Source organism: Montipora foliosa, unplaced genomic scaffold (assembly GCF_036669935.1).
Source record: "Montipora foliosa isolate CH-2021 unplaced genomic scaffold, ASM3666993v2 scaffold_421, whole genome shotgun sequence".
Lineage (NCBI taxonomy): Eukaryota > Metazoa > Cnidaria > Anthozoa > Scleractinia > Acroporidae > Montipora > Montipora foliosa.
Genome location: NW_027179725.1, coordinates 50,001 through 67,500, shown reverse-complemented (window position 1 = coordinate 67,500; position 17,500 = coordinate 50,001). Strand labels below are relative to the sequence as shown.

At 39.2% G+C, this 17,500-nt stretch overlaps 1 protein-coding gene across 1 annotated transcript in view; it reads right to left on the bottom strand.

Annotated features, from left to right (window-relative positions):
- The window catches only part of LOC137988559 (neurogenic locus notch homolog protein 1-like), a gene marked incomplete at its 5' end in the record, with an annotated part of 131,889 nt that overhangs the window by 67,846 nt on the left and 46,543 nt on the right, over nt 1-17,500 (bottom strand). Inside the window, 6 exons of the mRNA XM_068834552.1 lie at nt 194-457; nt 934-1,048; nt 2,769-3,055; nt 4,933-5,380; nt 6,145-6,305; nt 16,697-16,915. Coding sequence (XP_068690653.1) covers nt 194-457; nt 934-1,048; nt 2,769-3,055; nt 4,933-5,380; nt 6,145-6,305; nt 16,697-16,915 — 1,494 coding nt within the window. The remainder of the gene's footprint in view (nt 1-193; nt 458-933; nt 1,049-2,768; nt 3,056-4,932; nt 5,381-6,144; nt 6,306-16,696; nt 16,916-17,500) is intronic.

The following is a 17,500-nucleotide window of genomic DNA, read 5'->3' as shown; positions in this document are numbered from 1 at the left end:
ACGAACGAAAATAAATTGGCGAAGCCCCTGAGCATGCTGATAAACGAAAACATGAGACCTGTAATTAAATATGGGTCTGTGAGAACTCCGAAAAAACCTCTTGAATGCATAGGAAATAAGTTAATGATTAAGGGTTTTCAGCGTAAAGTTCTCTGCTACAAAGGAACGATTCCAACATTCAAAGGTCACTTACCGTCAAGGAGCAACCAGAGGATATATTGCATCTCATGCATACTGAATCGTACGATATAAATGTAAGATTCTCGTTGCTTTTGTGTTCTCCATCATTGGACACAGATATCACAAGTCCAGCTGCTGGGGTTCCTTCATCAACTTCATGAAAGTATCCTGGGCTCACAGGCGATTCGGGTAGGTTGCAATCCGCAAGAACCAAATCTGTCATCGCACCAGGTAACTTGAGTTCTGTATTGTAGGGTTGCCAAGTGCTATTGACAACCTAGGGTTAAGTGCTGGCGCATAAGCATGATTATTTGAAACAATTGGGCTAAGGTTATAGCATTTCCCACTTTGCTGATAGCAAAGACATTGCACTTTGACCAAATAAAATCAATTTCTCAGTCAACAAAAATCACCCGAAGTGAACCATTGAGAAACTATCCGAAAGAAAGTCCACCTCACTAAAAATCGAAAATGAAGAAATATTATCGGACCCATTGTATTCAGTGCACTCCATTCCAGGCCTTGTCGTAAAGAAAGAGTGCTCAGGGTCAACTTGAAATGACCAGAACTTGATAGGATTATTGCTATGTAAAGTGAAGGCGGTAATGTTTGTGTCCCAGACTAATCCTAAACTCTTTTCGTACGCAAAAAAAACAAAAACAAAAAAGCAAAACAAAAAAAACAACAACAACAAAAAAAAAAGCCTGGACCAATATCACGTGTGCAAAAACCAAACTAATGGTTAACTCCTACCTTGAATTCTCTCACGTGACAAGTCATATTTTCAGCAGGTATGAAACCAGTTCCTAACACCGTAACTTTCCTGCATGGTCGGGTTCGTCTGTCGCACAACCCGTTTGCTTGCAGACTACAAAAAAACAACAACAACAAACAAACAAACAAACAAACAACCAAAAAACAAGAAACGCTGTCATGCCACCAAAAGATTTGAATTGTATACCTCTGGCCCCAGTTGTTCAAACGATGGATAGCGCTATCCACCGGATAACTCACTATCCAGTGGATAACTCAATTGATTTTGGTAGTGTTTATCCGCTGGATAGTGATTTTTCCGGTGGATAGCGCTATCCATCGTTTGAACAACTGGGGCCTGGAGTTCAAGTAACGCCTTTATTTCGTATTTAAATAATCAGATGGGAGTAAAAGCGTTAGTAAACCAAATTAAAACTGAGAAACTAGTTGCTTGGTGAGGGGCGAAAGTTGATATTGTTCTAGGCCATATTGGAACTTACGACACCTGTAAATCCATTTCCTGAATGGACAATGTGTCCCGCGGTTCTGCTGTACAAAGTCATGCGCCTCAATCATTTAAATACAACTATAGGAGTTTTAAGATGAAAGGCTTCCCACGAGTTCTTGTAGGTTTATGGGTAGAGAATCCAACCGGTGTTTACGGAGGTTATAGGTTCAAATCCTGCCTAGGACTCTCATTTTATAGTTATCCTTTTTCCCGTTGCCAAACAACTAGTTTTTCATCCTTCCCACCGGCACTTTATATCTTCAAAACATTTATAGTTGCATTTTGTACAAGAGGCTAAGGGTAGCCTACAATTTGTTCGAAAGGTTCTTTGCCAATTTTCTTTTAAGTTCACACTATCGATAAGTGAAAAAAATAATAATTACTTTGGTCAAATAACAAAGTATAGGATTTGGACTGACTCTTCTTTCTTTTTTTTTTACCTTTGGGGAGTCGCGACTTTCTTGAGCATAAACAAGATTTCTTAGCCTCGTATAGAGACTTTTCAGAGAACACAGGCCAAGAGGATACGAACTCCGTATCTCATTCAGAGGCAATCGCACTGACCACTAGGTTACGGAAGACTACGTGACAGGAAACGAGTTTTGGTTTTTTCGTTGCACGCAATATCCTGTTTTCGTATGATTCGATAACTCGTCAAACTGGACTAATATATTATTCCCCCAGTATTGTTAATAAAATGCAATAAGACTTTTAAAATACCAACGCAGAAACTCTTCAAGCAGCCGTTTACTTGTTTTGATAGGAATAAATGTCGTTAAGAACAGTTTTAAAAGTGAACAAGTATTCTACGATCGTACTTAACCCAATTGTTGATTCACGGAATGTGAACTTCAGACCAGGAAATTGAACTGGATATTGAGCAAGATATCGTAACATAAAAAATAAAAAATAAAACACATAAAAAACTTTGAAATACTGTAAACTTAAAAAGAAATCGGCTAAAGATCCTTCGACCAAAGTGTAGGCTACACATAGCCTCTTGTTGAAGTCATAAAATGCCATTGGAAAGAAATCTAACTCATGCGCGGGAAAATGGCGACCCGAAAAGGGAAAAAAAGTCAGTACCTTATCATATACTTTGTTCATTCGAACAAAGTAATTAGAACTGACAGTCGAAGAAGAATTGCATCGTGGGCAAGTGAGCACCAGCGGGATTTGAAATACAACTTGTCTACGTTGATGAAAACAGTTTTAAAAACTTGAAGCGCAATAGCACTCCGTATCAATTAAAACACTGAACGATAAATTTCATGTCTTTTTCTGGGGAGAGGTGGAGTGTTAAAAATGAGATTTTCGTCACTGTTACCTCTGAATCGACGGTATTTCGTAAATGTAGGCCGAACAATCATCTGCTGTGAAATCCTTGTAGCATAAACAAGAGCCGTTTACACAGTTTCCGTTAAGTGAGCAGTCATTCGGGCAAAGTGATTCCGTAATTGCCTCCACCAAGGCAGGTCCAGCTGATTCGTCTGCATCACCACTACTCGAATTTGTGGAATTTGCGGCTCTTGACAAATTTAAAGCCGCCAAATTTCCACATTGGTCCGTCAATGCAACAACACTTCCGCTTACATAGGAGTAGTCTCCAGTGCACTGATTTCAACGAAGCAAAGTACAAACAAGAATGCAGTCAAGAGCTTTCGAGAAACGTTAATGTTAACGTAAACATCGGAGAGCCAAAGTGCTCCAGGCAGATCATTGATTTTCAAATTTGAAAATTGAAAGAAAAGGCACTAGCTTTCCTTTGTCTTTCATTTTATTATAGGGAGTCAGTGGTCAGTGGGGGGGGGAGGGGGGGGGGGGGCGGAGATGCTTTTTGGGTAGTTTGAATTAAATCCCTAAAGGAGACCAATCTGGGTTTTGGTTTTTTGACCCTAAGAGAGACCATGTTTACAACGTACTAAATATTTCTTTTTTTCTGAAGCATCTCAGCGGACCGGAATCCAAAATCCTTTATCTGATTGCCTGTTAACGAGCGCTTGGCCGGTCCAGCTTTTCTCCATCCGGACCAGTTGCCCGGTCCGGAATTCGCTCTTAATTTTTATTTATTTATTTATTTTTTAACTTTTTTTTGTACTACGCTGTACGGCGTGACCAAACGTTGGATTTTACCTCTTAAAATGCAAGTTTTGGCTTACTAACAGTTGCAAAGAGAAGGAAAAACGTCAGCAATGGAATAATAGGCCTGGTTATTCTTCAAAAAAGGCAAGTATTCACATGATTTTGCTGACAGCTTTTTCCTGGTTTGCTTTTTTTCGAGTTGTTGGTTTTCTTGAAATGTTGACATTAAAACAGCTTACACTGCAGAGCAGTCTTTTGGACTCACTTTTTCGGTCTTTGAAGTTCTATTTTCTATCGATCTCGTTCTATATTGCTTCATTTAAGAATATACGGATTTGAAGCTAAAATAGGCAAACAAACACATCACAACGCTGTGGTTTTTCGCGTTGCTGTCTTTCTTGAACTGTTGACATGCCGTTTAGCTAAAACGACTAACTTCAGAGAAGTCCTTTGAGCTCAGTTTTTCGGTGGACATCCCTTATTTTCTTTGGAGTTATATTTATAATGTCGTTCTATTTTTCTTCATTTAAGAAAACACAGATTCGTAGCTAAAATAGTAGAACAAGCAAATGGCAACACTATGAAGTTTGCATGAATTAAATGTCAACAAGTTTTTCTTGAGTAGTGTTCTAAGTTTTGCAAATAATAATAATAATAATAATAATAATAATAATAATAATAATAATAGTAATAATAATTTATTATATGGCTTGTGTTTGTAGCCGATATAACGCGCGCTCTTATTGGCTAATTGTGACTGAATTGTAGGGCATTATTCTCCCGTAATGCCCACGGGCCGTTTACGGGCTTGCAGAAACAAAGCAAAAGGTAATTAAAAAGCCATATAATAAACTACTTACTAACCTCACTTGCTCGGGACCGTACTGGGGAATATTGGCCCTTGGTCGTTTTTGTACGGACCTCGCTGCGCTCGGTCCGTACTGCCACGATCTCGGGCCAATATTCCCTAGTACGGCCCTCGCGCTCGGTTAGTAAGAAGTTATTATTAAACGACTGGGAGGTCCGTATAGCGAAAAACTGTGCCCTCAACCTTGAATACGTCCCTCGGCCTGCGGCCTTGGGCCGTATTCAAACCTCTGGCACAGTTTTTCCGAATGCCTCCCAGCCGGTGAATAACATACATTTACCAAACGAGTTGATGAAGCGGGTAAATTAAGCACTGTAAGAAAGATTATTTTGTGAGCTGACATTTCGACCGTTAGCCCTTCGTCATTCAGGCAGCCAGTCGTTCATGTGGGCATTCTTTACAATAAAAACTCACAGTGAGTACAAACATTTTGTTGGTGAATTCATATTCTGGTTAGTTGCAGACGTGCCTTGATGTCTTATAATAAAGTTGCAAGTTGTTGTTGCTTTTGTTGTTTTATACAATATTCAATCTTACTCACCTCCACATCCATAGAACACACGTCAACTAATGCCTGCAGATCAACTCCAACCTTGGCACAAAGTTTGCCAATTTTAGTCTCTGATATTCTGTTTGCGCAGTAATAAGTTGCATTTTCTTTTGAAATTTTTTCAGCCTCTCTTCTCCGACGCATGCGCAAGGGGGGTGTTTGTTTGAATAACTGAAAATCTTCATCTGTGAGTCCATCGGAAAATTGAATGTCCCTTTTTTGTCGATCGCGCAGAAACATAGGTGATGAATTTTGCTTTTTGCGAACGGTGGGAAAAGCAGCATTAAAAGCGTTTTCGCACTCCAGTGCTCCATTCCAGTGCTCCTGCTCCAGTCCTCCAGTCGCACTGTTTTTGCATAGGCAAGCAACGGAATAATCCACTTCTTCATCATCTACAGGCGGTGGAAGAACATCAAAGTAACTTTGATCATGTAACAACCTGTTGAAAGAATAATAATAAGAAACAAAATCAATTCAGTGATATGGTTTACTACTCGCCTTAACCTTGGTTGCCGACGGTTTTTCTCTTTCGAGTGGGAATGGTATTATCATCTTGCTGTTGGTTGCCGGGGTTATGCATGAACAGTTCCAGGAGAAAACTCTTTGTGCCTTTCGTCAAAGTCATTAATTACATTAAAGGGCCACCGACAAACAGTGTCCTTTGCGCGCCTTTGTTGTTGTTATTATCCGGGCAATCGAATCGGCCGGTTCGCTTCAGAAACATCCCGTGAAGAAGAACTTCTGCGAATTCGCTGTTAGATTTGTTTTTTAATCCAAACGCCTTCCTCCTTTCGTTCCATAATCTTAAGGTTGAAGTAGTGAGCCAAATAACATGGCGCTTTTCCTTCCTCGGCGGACGACCTTTCTTCACAGTTTTCATTTCGCTTCTAACACGAACACAACACCCAAATAACGCCAAAAATACAATATTTAAACATTAAGGAAAATATTAACAAAGTTTGAAGCTACTGGGCATCCAAAACACGACGATGTGAGGCGATGGAATTTGACTTTTCAAGAAATACTTGTTTCTGTATTACAGAAAATGGCGCCGATAGCTTGCACGCCCGCAAAGACTTGTGGTTGTCGGTGGCCCTTTAAACCACCATAACAGTCGTTAAGTATACCAAAACATAAATTGGATCTAGAGCAGCAAAATCGAAAACGTGCAAATAAATGTTTAAACAGGGATGGAATCAGTACCTTAAATTCTCGCCGTAAGTATTATGGTCTTGACCGGCATGAGGATATAAGCACAGGCCAGATTCCTGAGTTCTATCGTTGGCCCTTGGCGTGTAAAGATAAACATTCATTCCCCAATAGAACCTGTCTATAACTACTTTCGCTCCTGAAGGAAACAAAACCTAGACATGCAAAGATGGATTTCAAAATTAGCCTGTTTTCTAAATTAAGGTGACGTAAAACGTGATCCCACGGTGTTCAAATGCAATACAGTCAAGCAAATAAAAGAAAAACATGAATTGGTGTCCTCCTTATCATATATTTATAATGAAATACCCTTGGTTATAGACTGAAGCGAGTCATAACCATGACTGGCCGCTTCAGAGTAAGTAAGATTTTTTTCAAGATGTTGTCAATCAGTTTTTCAGTTGGACCCAAGATAATGCCATGGCATGTACTCCTAAAAGATATAATGAACTAATACTTTGTAAGAAGGTTGCTCATGATATAGACCCTATGAACAATATAACGCACGTTTCTTGTTTAAAAGTGTTAGGGGTTACTTTACAAAGTAATCATAGCGGAGCTCCGCGCGCGCCAAAGGCGCGCGCGCGGAGCACCATAGCTAAGAAAATATGGTAATTTGGTTTTAAAGCCATGATGTCATGAACGTCCGTACATACGTACGTACGTACGTACGTACGTCCGCCCCTCCATGTATGCCAATGTGACCAGTATCACGTAACTATATCATGGGCTCAAGCGAGCTCGAGGAGACAATACTCCAGTTTACAGCATACATCTTTGATATTGGACATCAATGTTATGGTCAATTGACACCTGTCAAAACAAGATATCTGCTGACCAGTATCACGTGACCATATCGCGGCCTCAAGTTAGACCTTATCGAGGAAAAAAAAGCCATTATTTTCAGAGTCGACTGTCAATAGCCAGCGAATGGGAATCACGCTAAAATTAGAAGCCATAAAGAAAACTTTGTCAGTTCAAGGTCAAAGAAGAGTTTTACTGATGTGCTTTATTCCACTTTATCTCTGAAAACGAGATCATTCACATTTTGATGTATTTCATTGAAACACGTCAGCTTGGCTTGGAACAAGAATCGGCAAAATACGGCAATGCAACCAAGAAAGGACGAACTTCAAACAAGATTCGCTCCAACTCTTAAATAACGTTTACTTGCTTTAAACAAACTTCTGAAAACACAAGCTGGTGAGACTTCTCTCTAATTTTAAGAGAACTCATTGCGATTACGTGTTTATAACATAAGGGCAAAATTATCTTGTCACTGTCAAGGCACAACGAAAACCAGTTGGGCAAACGGATTAAAAAGGCACTTGTTCGCTCGCATTTTAGAGCAAAACAAACGAAGAAATCAACTTTTCTTTGTGTCTAAAAGAGTACAGAAAATTGTTATTTAAATCAAGTTGACAATAAAAATTCAATTTTCATTCCTGAACAAAGAAAGAACCGATCAAACCACTTTTTAAAAATGCGCAACCTTGAAATAACGCATCCGTGTAAATAACAAACCGTTTAGTGCCCAAGAAAAGAATTTGCGGAGTAACTTCTTCCACCGAGCTTGAGCTATTACTGGTAATTCCAGTTGAAAATAAAAATTCAATTTTCATTCCTGAACAAAGGAAGAACCAAATTATTCCACATTTTAAAAAAACGCATCTACTATAAATAACGTATCCGTAAAAATAACAAACGGTTTAGTGCCCAAAGAAAGACTTTTTCCACTAAGTATGAGCTATTACTGGTATTCTGTTTTGTCGTTGTCGTCCTCTTTCGCTCTCGATCCTTTCGTTTCTGTTCTAGACATATTTCCTCCAGGCATCATGTAACCTTATCAGAGCTTCTAAAGATATACCAAAAATTGCAATACAGAGAAAAAAGCAGCTCTAAGCAAATTAAAAATAAACACTCAGCTTTATATCCCCCTGATGCTTGACTTGAATAACTGCGTAGCCACCAGTGTGGACCACAGATATAATGATGACGGAGCAATTGAAGATCGAACAGTCGATCGAACGGTCAACACTCATGGCCATCCCTCAAATTGACATTTCCGTTTTATTCAACTTATACGACGTACGATCTACTTCAGACTTCAAATGTGCTTCAAAGAAACAAACATTTCAATGTGCAGAGAACATTCAGATTAGGCGAGCCAAAGAGTTTAACCCGGATCGATAGGTTCTCTTTGCATATTCCAATATCCTTTAGAATAACCAGACAAGCTCCTGGAAAATCGAATTTTTTAGAGTATTGACATAGTAGTACCCAGCAAAACAAGTAAAAGCTGACCGTCTACAAAGTGGTTATTAGACCTAAATACTGTAGACCAGCGCGGCTTTGCTTAGAAACGCTATGTCTTGTTGAACTAAAGCTCTAATTCTGCCTGTTTTCATTCTTTCTACAGCGATAAGCTTGTCATATTACGATGGGATATTGCGTCGTGTAATTGTAAGGAAATGTCCAATGTCAGTTTGACGGATGGCCATTAGCGTTAACCCGATCAAACACAATGTGGCGCCATTTTGTTTTGTGGGGTGTATTGTGCGGTATTTATAATTGAAAATCGGCGCTTTAGAAACACAGTTCAAAAAAGATTGAAAGAACTTTATTAGGTCAACAACAGTTCTATCACTGAGTGCTTTTGCAGCATTTGTTGTCGCTTCGATTGGCGGGATTTGGAGATCAAAGTCTGAACTCTTTTTTTCTTTTTTTTCATGTGAAGCACAGCAGAGTGACGGGGCTTCCACTTTCAATCAAGGTGGCTAAGAGAGAAATCAATTAAACGAGGTAAGTTTTAAGGAGTCAAAGTTGTGTTTGTGGTACTGTAGAATGATTTGACGTAAGCGTTTCTTAGTTTCAGCGTCAATAATTGAGGCTAAATCTTGACTTGAGAGTGTTTTATTTACAAGTTGAGGCAATTTTCTCAAACGTTTTACTCCTCCCCCAAGTTGAAATTTGCATTGTCAACGTTTTCGTTCCTTTCTTTTTTCAGTGGTATACATTTACGGGTCTTAGAAAATGTGCAGCGTTCAAGATCAACTTTTTTGCCTCAGCACTATTTGAGTATTCGCATTTGACGAATTGTGGCATACTTTCCTAGACTTGCGGATCTCCGCAATTCTTGGTCATTTGCCGTTTGTGTCCCTTGCAAAACACAGGTATTTGTTGACAGTTTCGCTGCTGCAAATGCTTTACTTAGAACAAAATTATTTTTTGTATGTTTTTTTTTCTGTTTCGTGTTAGTGTTTAGCTGCAATGGTTTCTCTTAACGAAGGGTAAATTCGTGAAGAAAATGAGTCAATCTTTTTTTCAACCACTCTAAAAATGCCTTCACAACAATAGTCATTCATTCTGCTTTCACCAAAAAGCTCTTTTATAAGCTAAAAAAAATTTCGCTTTTAGTCCAAGCCATTTACAAGGTAGGTAGTTTTGGTCATCATCCCATCCTTCGAAGCTGAACGAAAATGCAGCTTTCGTGTTCGTTCTTAAACTTCGAACCAAATGACCCCTTTCATTCCATGCGCTCGGTTCAACCAATTTCAGGACTAGAGCTTTTCTTTTCTTAGTGTTTTGTTTTTAATCTCGTGTTTAAAGTGACCAACTGAGGAGGAGCAATCAAAACAATGAAAAATGGGAATTCGTGTCCATTCAATTCCTTGATATTTTGGCAGTCCGTCCAAAGGAACTGTTGGCAGAAAAGTTTTTAATTTTGCCTTGGATTTGCAGGTTGCATGCTTCAATTTAAGGAAATCTCAAGTAAAATAAAATAAGGCCTCAAAGGCCACAAAGGCCCTTTATTCAGCTGGGATTGGTTTTGTGAGTTATTTGGCAGGGAAAAATTGTGCATGCCATAGCACACAGAGCACAGGCTGTTCATCATTAAGATTTTGTAAGACCCACCATAGGGCTTTCTGAGTGTGCACACAAAAATTGATTACTGTGAGTGTTTGGCATTGGATATTCGTAAAATACAGTCACTGTTATATAGTTACATACGAGGTTATAAGTAGGGGTAAGTGTTCCCCCAGTTAGAACACATGTTTATCCACACCAGTAATGCTTTGTTGTAGTGACGTTTGTTTAGACGGGTAAACATTATCCATATTCTGAGCTACGATCAGAAGTACTCTGCAAATTATTATTTAGTTTGAAGGTTAGGCTGTTAATTGAAAGGACAAGGGGAATGTAGTTATCTAGAAGACTGAAAGAGTTCCTTGTTGCATGTATTTAACTTGAAGAATTTCCTCATCACAGTTTCTCGAAAAGTGTCCAGCATCCATAAACAAGTTCTACTATGAACGTAATTCTCCATGGCTTAGGTTTATCAGTGAGCTTGCTTCTAGGAAAAAGTGTTTCATATACAGAATTACAAATGAGGATGAAAAGAACTGACAACATGTTCTCTGCTGTTTAGAGAGATGTGCAGTGGCTCAACAATTGGAACAATGGACAGAAGTGATGGCTGAGAGGTCAAGTTTTGAGGAAAGCTGCTACCTTGAGAACCAGTAGGGAATGAAGATAAACGGCAGCTCTTTGCACATTATCCAGTTCTGGATTATGATTGAGATCTTAAGTATGCATAAATAATTAATCTGTTTCCAGTAAAATACAGATGTGCCGAAATCGTCAGGCTCATACAAATTGAATTCTTTGTTTCTTATACATGTAAATGCAATGTACACTTAAGATTTCACCAGTTGGAGTCACATCCTACATAAAATAAAATGTTGCATGTCATAGTCTTAGTAAGGTGACCAGCAAGTTGATATGAAGAAAAACACTGTGATCATTAAGTTTTTTATATCCATTTATTGTGAATACAGTTGTTGACCATTTCCTCATATCTTATACTATCGAAGGACTAATAAATTAATCTATATTTTAGTTCCATACTTGTAAAAGTTTAAAAAGCTTGGAGCGTGATATTAAAAAAGGTACTCTTTGGTGTGTCACTCTTAAGACCTCTTAACATTGCTTTGTTCCCTGGGCCTGGTCTAGTCAGAACTAATTTCCTGTTGTCATTTAGTAATCAGATTCTTTGGAAATGAATACAGAGAGGGGGAACTAAATTTGCTTGTAGGTGATAAGATCATTCTTACAGAATGAGAGAGGTGTACAATGTTCAAGATGGGAGCTTGTTCAAGTACAACTTGGGAACCATAGACATTGCTATTCCCTTAGACAGTGTTTTTTTTTTAAATTTTAATTCCCTAGATTTAGTTCCCTAGGGATTTGAGGACGTAATGAAACTCAAAACCTTAACCAGCTATCTAGCTCTAGCTCCCTGAAACTAACACCATGTAAGCTAAGTAATTTTCAAATGGGAGGTGCTTATAATATACAGGAAACCAAGAAGACTTTCAGTGGTATGCATGGACGAATACACGTGATAAGCTCATTTACTCACTGCCAGAATCTTCAAACGTTCCACCATTTCTAAAAAAAAAATCCTGTCGTAAAATTACCAACTCTCTCTGTTATCTGGCTGTTTACTCTGACCAAAATTTGGCCAAAGCTGCTGTTTTTGGCACTTCGTTTACACTCGTTTACGTTCATGCCGACAAACTTAAAACCAAAAAAAGGCAAGCTACCATAAACTTTGGGTGTGAATATTTATTTTCATAATGGGGCTAAATTTCTTGATATTTTAACACATTATAAACAAGAACGCCCAACAGAGCAAAAGAGAGTACTAAATTGTGAGGTAAACACGTCAGCTGGAGTAAAAATTAACGCGGTGAAAAGTCTGTCCAGTCTGCTTACGTGTGTTTGAAGAACCCTTCGAATTCTGCAACTTTCGCAAATAACTAAGCCTTACAAAGGTTACTAACTCAGTGATATGAGAGTTATGCACCAAAACAACCTTATAAATTATGGTTTCCTCTTATTACTCGAAGGTACTTTGTTGTGACTTTTTGCCATAAACAGCCCAACCGTCTCTCGATCTTTTGACACCGTCTACACGTAAGACAAGGAAGATAAACGACACAGCTAACGACACAAATTCGAAACGTTTTGCAACGGAGACCGCCATCGCCTTCCATTATTTTGGTTGCAGCTTAAGACGGGTCAGCGGATACGCTGACAAGAGATCTCAAAGTCGCGCACGCGCAGACACAATGCCCCTCTGCTATCGATGCGAGAAATCTTGGTTTTATAGCCATGACGTCATCGGCCGTCAGTACGTACGTACGTCCACCCATCCATGTATGCCAATGTGATCCATGTATCCATGTATGCCAATCATGCTAGTTTACAGCATACATCTTTCATATTGGACATCCATATTTTGTTCCACACCTGTCAAAACAAGGTATCCGCTGACCAGTATCACATGACCATATCGTGGGCTCAAGGTTAGAGCTCACCGTAATCAGCAGGTTTTTTTAGTTGACCGCTGACCAGATGCTGGTTTTCGATTGGATTGCAGGCTAAACCCAGGTTAACTCACCTAAACATAAGCGAGGCTTCATTTTTCGCGCGCTTTCTGTAGCTCGACGCGGCTACATACTACATCAACTATAGTTCTTACTCAGTCAACGCTTTTCGTGTCAGGTGAAAAATGCAGAATAAAAACATCTTCCAAACCGTTTTCCACCTGAACTGGAAATGCGATGACTGTGTAAGAACTATAGTTGATGTAGTATGGCCGTGAAGCCGAGTCGAGCCACAGAAAGTGCGCGAAAAATGAAGCCTCGGTTATGTTTAGGTGAGTTAACCTGGGTTGAGCCTGCAATCCAATAGAAAACCAGTACCTGGTCAGCAATCAACTCTTAAAAAAGCTGACCTCGGTGAGCTCTAAGCTTGAGCCCACGATATGGTCACGTGATACTGGTCAGCAGATACCTTGTTTTAACAGGTGGCAATTGATCAAAACATGGATGCCCAATATCAAAGATATATGCTGTAAACTGGTCACATTGGCATACATGGAGGGGTGGACGTACGTACGTACGTACGGACGGTCGATGACGTCATGGTATTAAAACCAGGATTTCTCGAATCAATGGGTTACCATATTTTCTTAACATATTAGAATTATTAAATAGATTTTAAAAAAACTTTCCAGATAAAAGATTACAAATTCACCCAAATGAATAATTAACTATAACATACATTTCTTACATTGACATACACTGTACTTTAGAATTTTTTATTGGTATGTGTGGAGATTTAGTAGACAATGGTAAACTTTTCCATATATGCGCAATAATATAAGAAAACGAGTTGTGCCTAAAAAGATTACTATAAGACGCCTGTAGAACGTTAAGTCCACTACCCCGTAGGTAGTAGTTAGCAGGCCTAAGCATGAAAAAAAATATAACCAATCTTCCGTTAATTTGAGTAAGGCACTACAACAAGAATGGCCACGGAGAAAGCCAGACATATGTTACAGGTTGAAATTAAATTCAGGTCAATTTAAATCAAACTAGGTTAAAATAAATCAAACTAGGTAAATTTAATTCAAACTAGGTGAGCTTAATTAACTTAGGTTATTTATCACCAGATCCATTTGTCATACCTAGCACTACTTTGTGTACAATGTACTACAATGTTTGCATGAGAGAATGAAATCGCTTTGAACGGCACTAACCGGAAATTGAACCGGGCACCTCTGACATCCCTTTGTATTGAGTCATTCGTGGTAACTAACCGCTAAACCACACAGGACTTGGGCAAGCAGTCGACATTAATTCTAATATCAAATACTTTTCTCTTGGTGCAAGAGGGCCCAGACTCTTCTCGCGGGTCATAGTAAATTATGCAAAAGTTTACTTGTGCGCAATGCGTGGCCCTGTATGGTCCGTAAAATGGCTAACACAAGTTGTGTTGATTCAGAGATATTCTACAAAAAATTGGGTGAAGACAAAAGCCAGCAAAATAACCCTTTTTATTGATCACAACTTTTACAACGATGCAGTGAAGTAGTTAGAAACACGTAATGAAGACAGCAAGGACAGAACAAATCTGACAAGTGAAGACGTAGCAATTATCAAAAGAAAAGAATGGAAACTGGGGGGTGGCAAAATGTCATCTAAGAACGAAGAAGGAATAGTTCAAAAATGTCAACTACACCAAGTTCTTTGCAAAGCCAATTCGAATATTGCGCCCAAAGGAAGAGACAAGATGGACCAGTATATCAAGCGAAACTACCAGTCAGTATCCCAAGCAGTAATACAACACTTTGTGTCACTCTGCTCAATACACGACGAACAAAAGTCGATCATCAGTAGGCAAAAACAGCCTGTGCTAGCCTCTATTCAAGCAAGTGGATTCCTAGGTCGCATCGTTTAGAAATGTTGCTGTAAGGTCTTGCACGGCTGATTATAGTCCATTTAATGCTGAAGTCTTGATTATTGTCACGTAGTTTCCAGATGTATTTGGAGAGTTCGGTGCTGTTCGTGTATTTCCTGTGTTTAAATGTCGCTTTGTGTTGTGAAAATCTTTGTTTAAACGTCCCTTCTGTCAGTCCGATGTACTTCTTGGTTGCGTTGTTTGTAGTCACTTGTGCGTTGTAAGTTACATTGGAGGTCAGGCATTTGTTGTCAAGCGGGCATTGGTCTTTGTTACGGCAATTGTATTGTACTTGGTTGTCTGTATTGGTGTCAGCATTAGGTGTTAGCAGATTCTAGAGCTCAACTTACTCATGAGATAGTCAATATGATCGTCCCAGTTAAGGTATTTATCAATCTTGACACCCAAAAGTTTTTTATCTTTAGCTTCTCCCACTGGAGTACCACAAAGAGATTTGAGAGATGGATTTCCAGAGTGCGACAGTTTTTGACTAGTTCCAGTAACTTACTCTTTCGTATTTTTCGTATTGGGGACCATGTTATTTAGAGAGAACCAACTGCTTGCTTTATTAACACTGTCCTGAAGATCTTGCTGGACGTGTGGCAGATCACTGTTGGTCTCCCATAGAGTACTATCTTCAGCGTATACATATTGGGAATTGCCAGTGGTAGGTCATTGATATAGAAAGAGAAGAGTACTGGGCCTAACATCGACCCTTGCGGTACCCCTTGAGTTAGTGTTATTGCGTCATATAGTAATACATTAATATGGCAGCACTGTGTTCGGTCCTCAAGATAGGATTAACACCACTGCTGGGATGTATTGTCCATGTGACATTTGCCCAATTTTGACATTAGTAAGTCGTGGTCTACAAATCAAACACTTTGCTTAGGTAAAGAAATGCGGTACACACAATCTCTCTCAAATCTGTGGCTTTCAGCCAATTATCTGTCAGGCTCAGAAGCGCGGTTTCACAGGAATGGTATGGACGATAGGCTGATTGTTTAGTGAGATATCCAAGATATGATTGTAAAACATAAAATTGCTGCAAAATTCGCGTTATCTTCATCTTAATTAAACAGACGTCGCAAAGTAAATTGAGTTACGGGGAAATAACTTAATTTCCCCCACTGTGGTACCCATTTTTAACATCACGTTCTTCTGAATATCAATCATAAAGATAGCACATAAAAGCCAGAAAATGTCCAGCCGTGACACACGCAAACATTGTGTGCCTAGTTCTTCCAACAGGTCTGCCTCTACATAATCTAGTACCAACGTATATTCAGAAATCACTGGATAGAAAGTTTTTCATTGCAGACGAATGCGGTATAATATACATAATGTAGGGCTTATAATACATCTTCTGCTTGACTTACTGTTGTTGAATATTTTAATGATTTGGTTGCATGGTAGTCTCAGTGCTTCTCTATCACGGCGGGCGCCTCCATATTTACAAAAAGAACTTTTATTTTTTATCCTTGACCGTTTCAATACTTCTCCCACCCTATTCCTGTTAGGATCTAAGCTTAAAGCATTACCGAAGTCTTCAAACCGAGTTTGTTGCCCTCCTTGGCCACAGACGTTCTTTGGTTTAACATCATGAACTTGCCAATTGTCGCAATGTTTGCCATCTTTTCAATAATTATTTCATCTCATCTCATCATTCTCAACAAAGCTTACCACATTACTCATGTTAAGGTCGCTTTGCAAAAAGATGGAATTTATACTCCCACTGTGAGCGTGAGGGGTCGAAGAACAAATGCTCATAACCTCGTCATGTTTAGCGCCTAGCGAAAGGCTAATGAAATTCACTCTCCAAGAAGGCCAGAGATTCGAAGTCCACTTGAAGGGACATAATAGTCCTCAGTGAAAGCTACAAACCGTGGACGAGACCTTGATCGCAAGGGCTTTCAGGAACGATGGATCTATGGCAAATGTTTTGATATCGAGTGTTCTCGTTCGGATACGACTAATTGCGAAGAGTTTTTATACGTGAGTGGGTGAGTGACACATCAGCATATCTTTCCTACACTTCGCGTATCCACGGGTTAAAAAAAAAAAAAACGAAATTCATGCAACTGCTGGGGCACTTCAGCGGGGTGACAGGGACGTAAAACATACGAATCACTGAACAAAACTGGTAAAAAAAAAGATCAAACAAACCTCGGGTGGCAGGGACGTAAAACATACGACTCACTGAACAAAACTGGTAAAAAAAAAAGATCAAACAAACCTCATATTTGACACGTTCAACACCTGGCTTCACAATGTTAATGGAGATTCCTGGGGACAGACGTTTCTCGCTTCGAATTTTCACTCTCAACGGGGTACGGCTATCTTGTTTCAAGAAATCGTTGCAGCAGTTGAACTCAATAACATCATTGTGATCCCTGATTACTACTCCACAGTTACAGGTGACACTCCTTCCACAGCTCCACTGCCTTGTTTGAATCTTTTTGAAAATACAAAGTAATTACACTGAAAAAACACAGCTTTTGAAGATTTTATTTTGTTTTAAATGGAACGAGTCCAAACTAGAGGGGTATATCTGTGGCTTGTGCAAAGAGCGTTTAAAATTATAATTTACTTTTGTTCTTGATCCGGCTGGAAAAGAAGCACAAGAGTTTTTGAGCGCAACCTTCAAGCGCGGTACAGCAAACAAAACAATTGAGTTTTCGTTTCTTTCAGCAACCTCGTTCCCAGGGCTTTTCTCTTGGAACAAAGTTGCTCTTTCAGCTGATCAGAATGCTGATTACGGTCAGAGAGTTGGTTATCACTACTTGCAAAACATCTTGCGCTCTAACTGCAACTTGCCAGCTGCTCTGACATCAGGAATCTCGTAATAACAAAGTACATTAGTATATCAGGTACCGAGATAGTAAAACCAGGAAGTGTAATCGCACATGAAAATATGTAAATAGTTTTACCGATTTCAATTGTTATAATAATTGTTTACTTTAATCATAGCGAAGCTCCGGAGCACCATAGGCATAGGACCTATGAGTTAATTTTCTCATGGTAATCATGGCAGTATTGC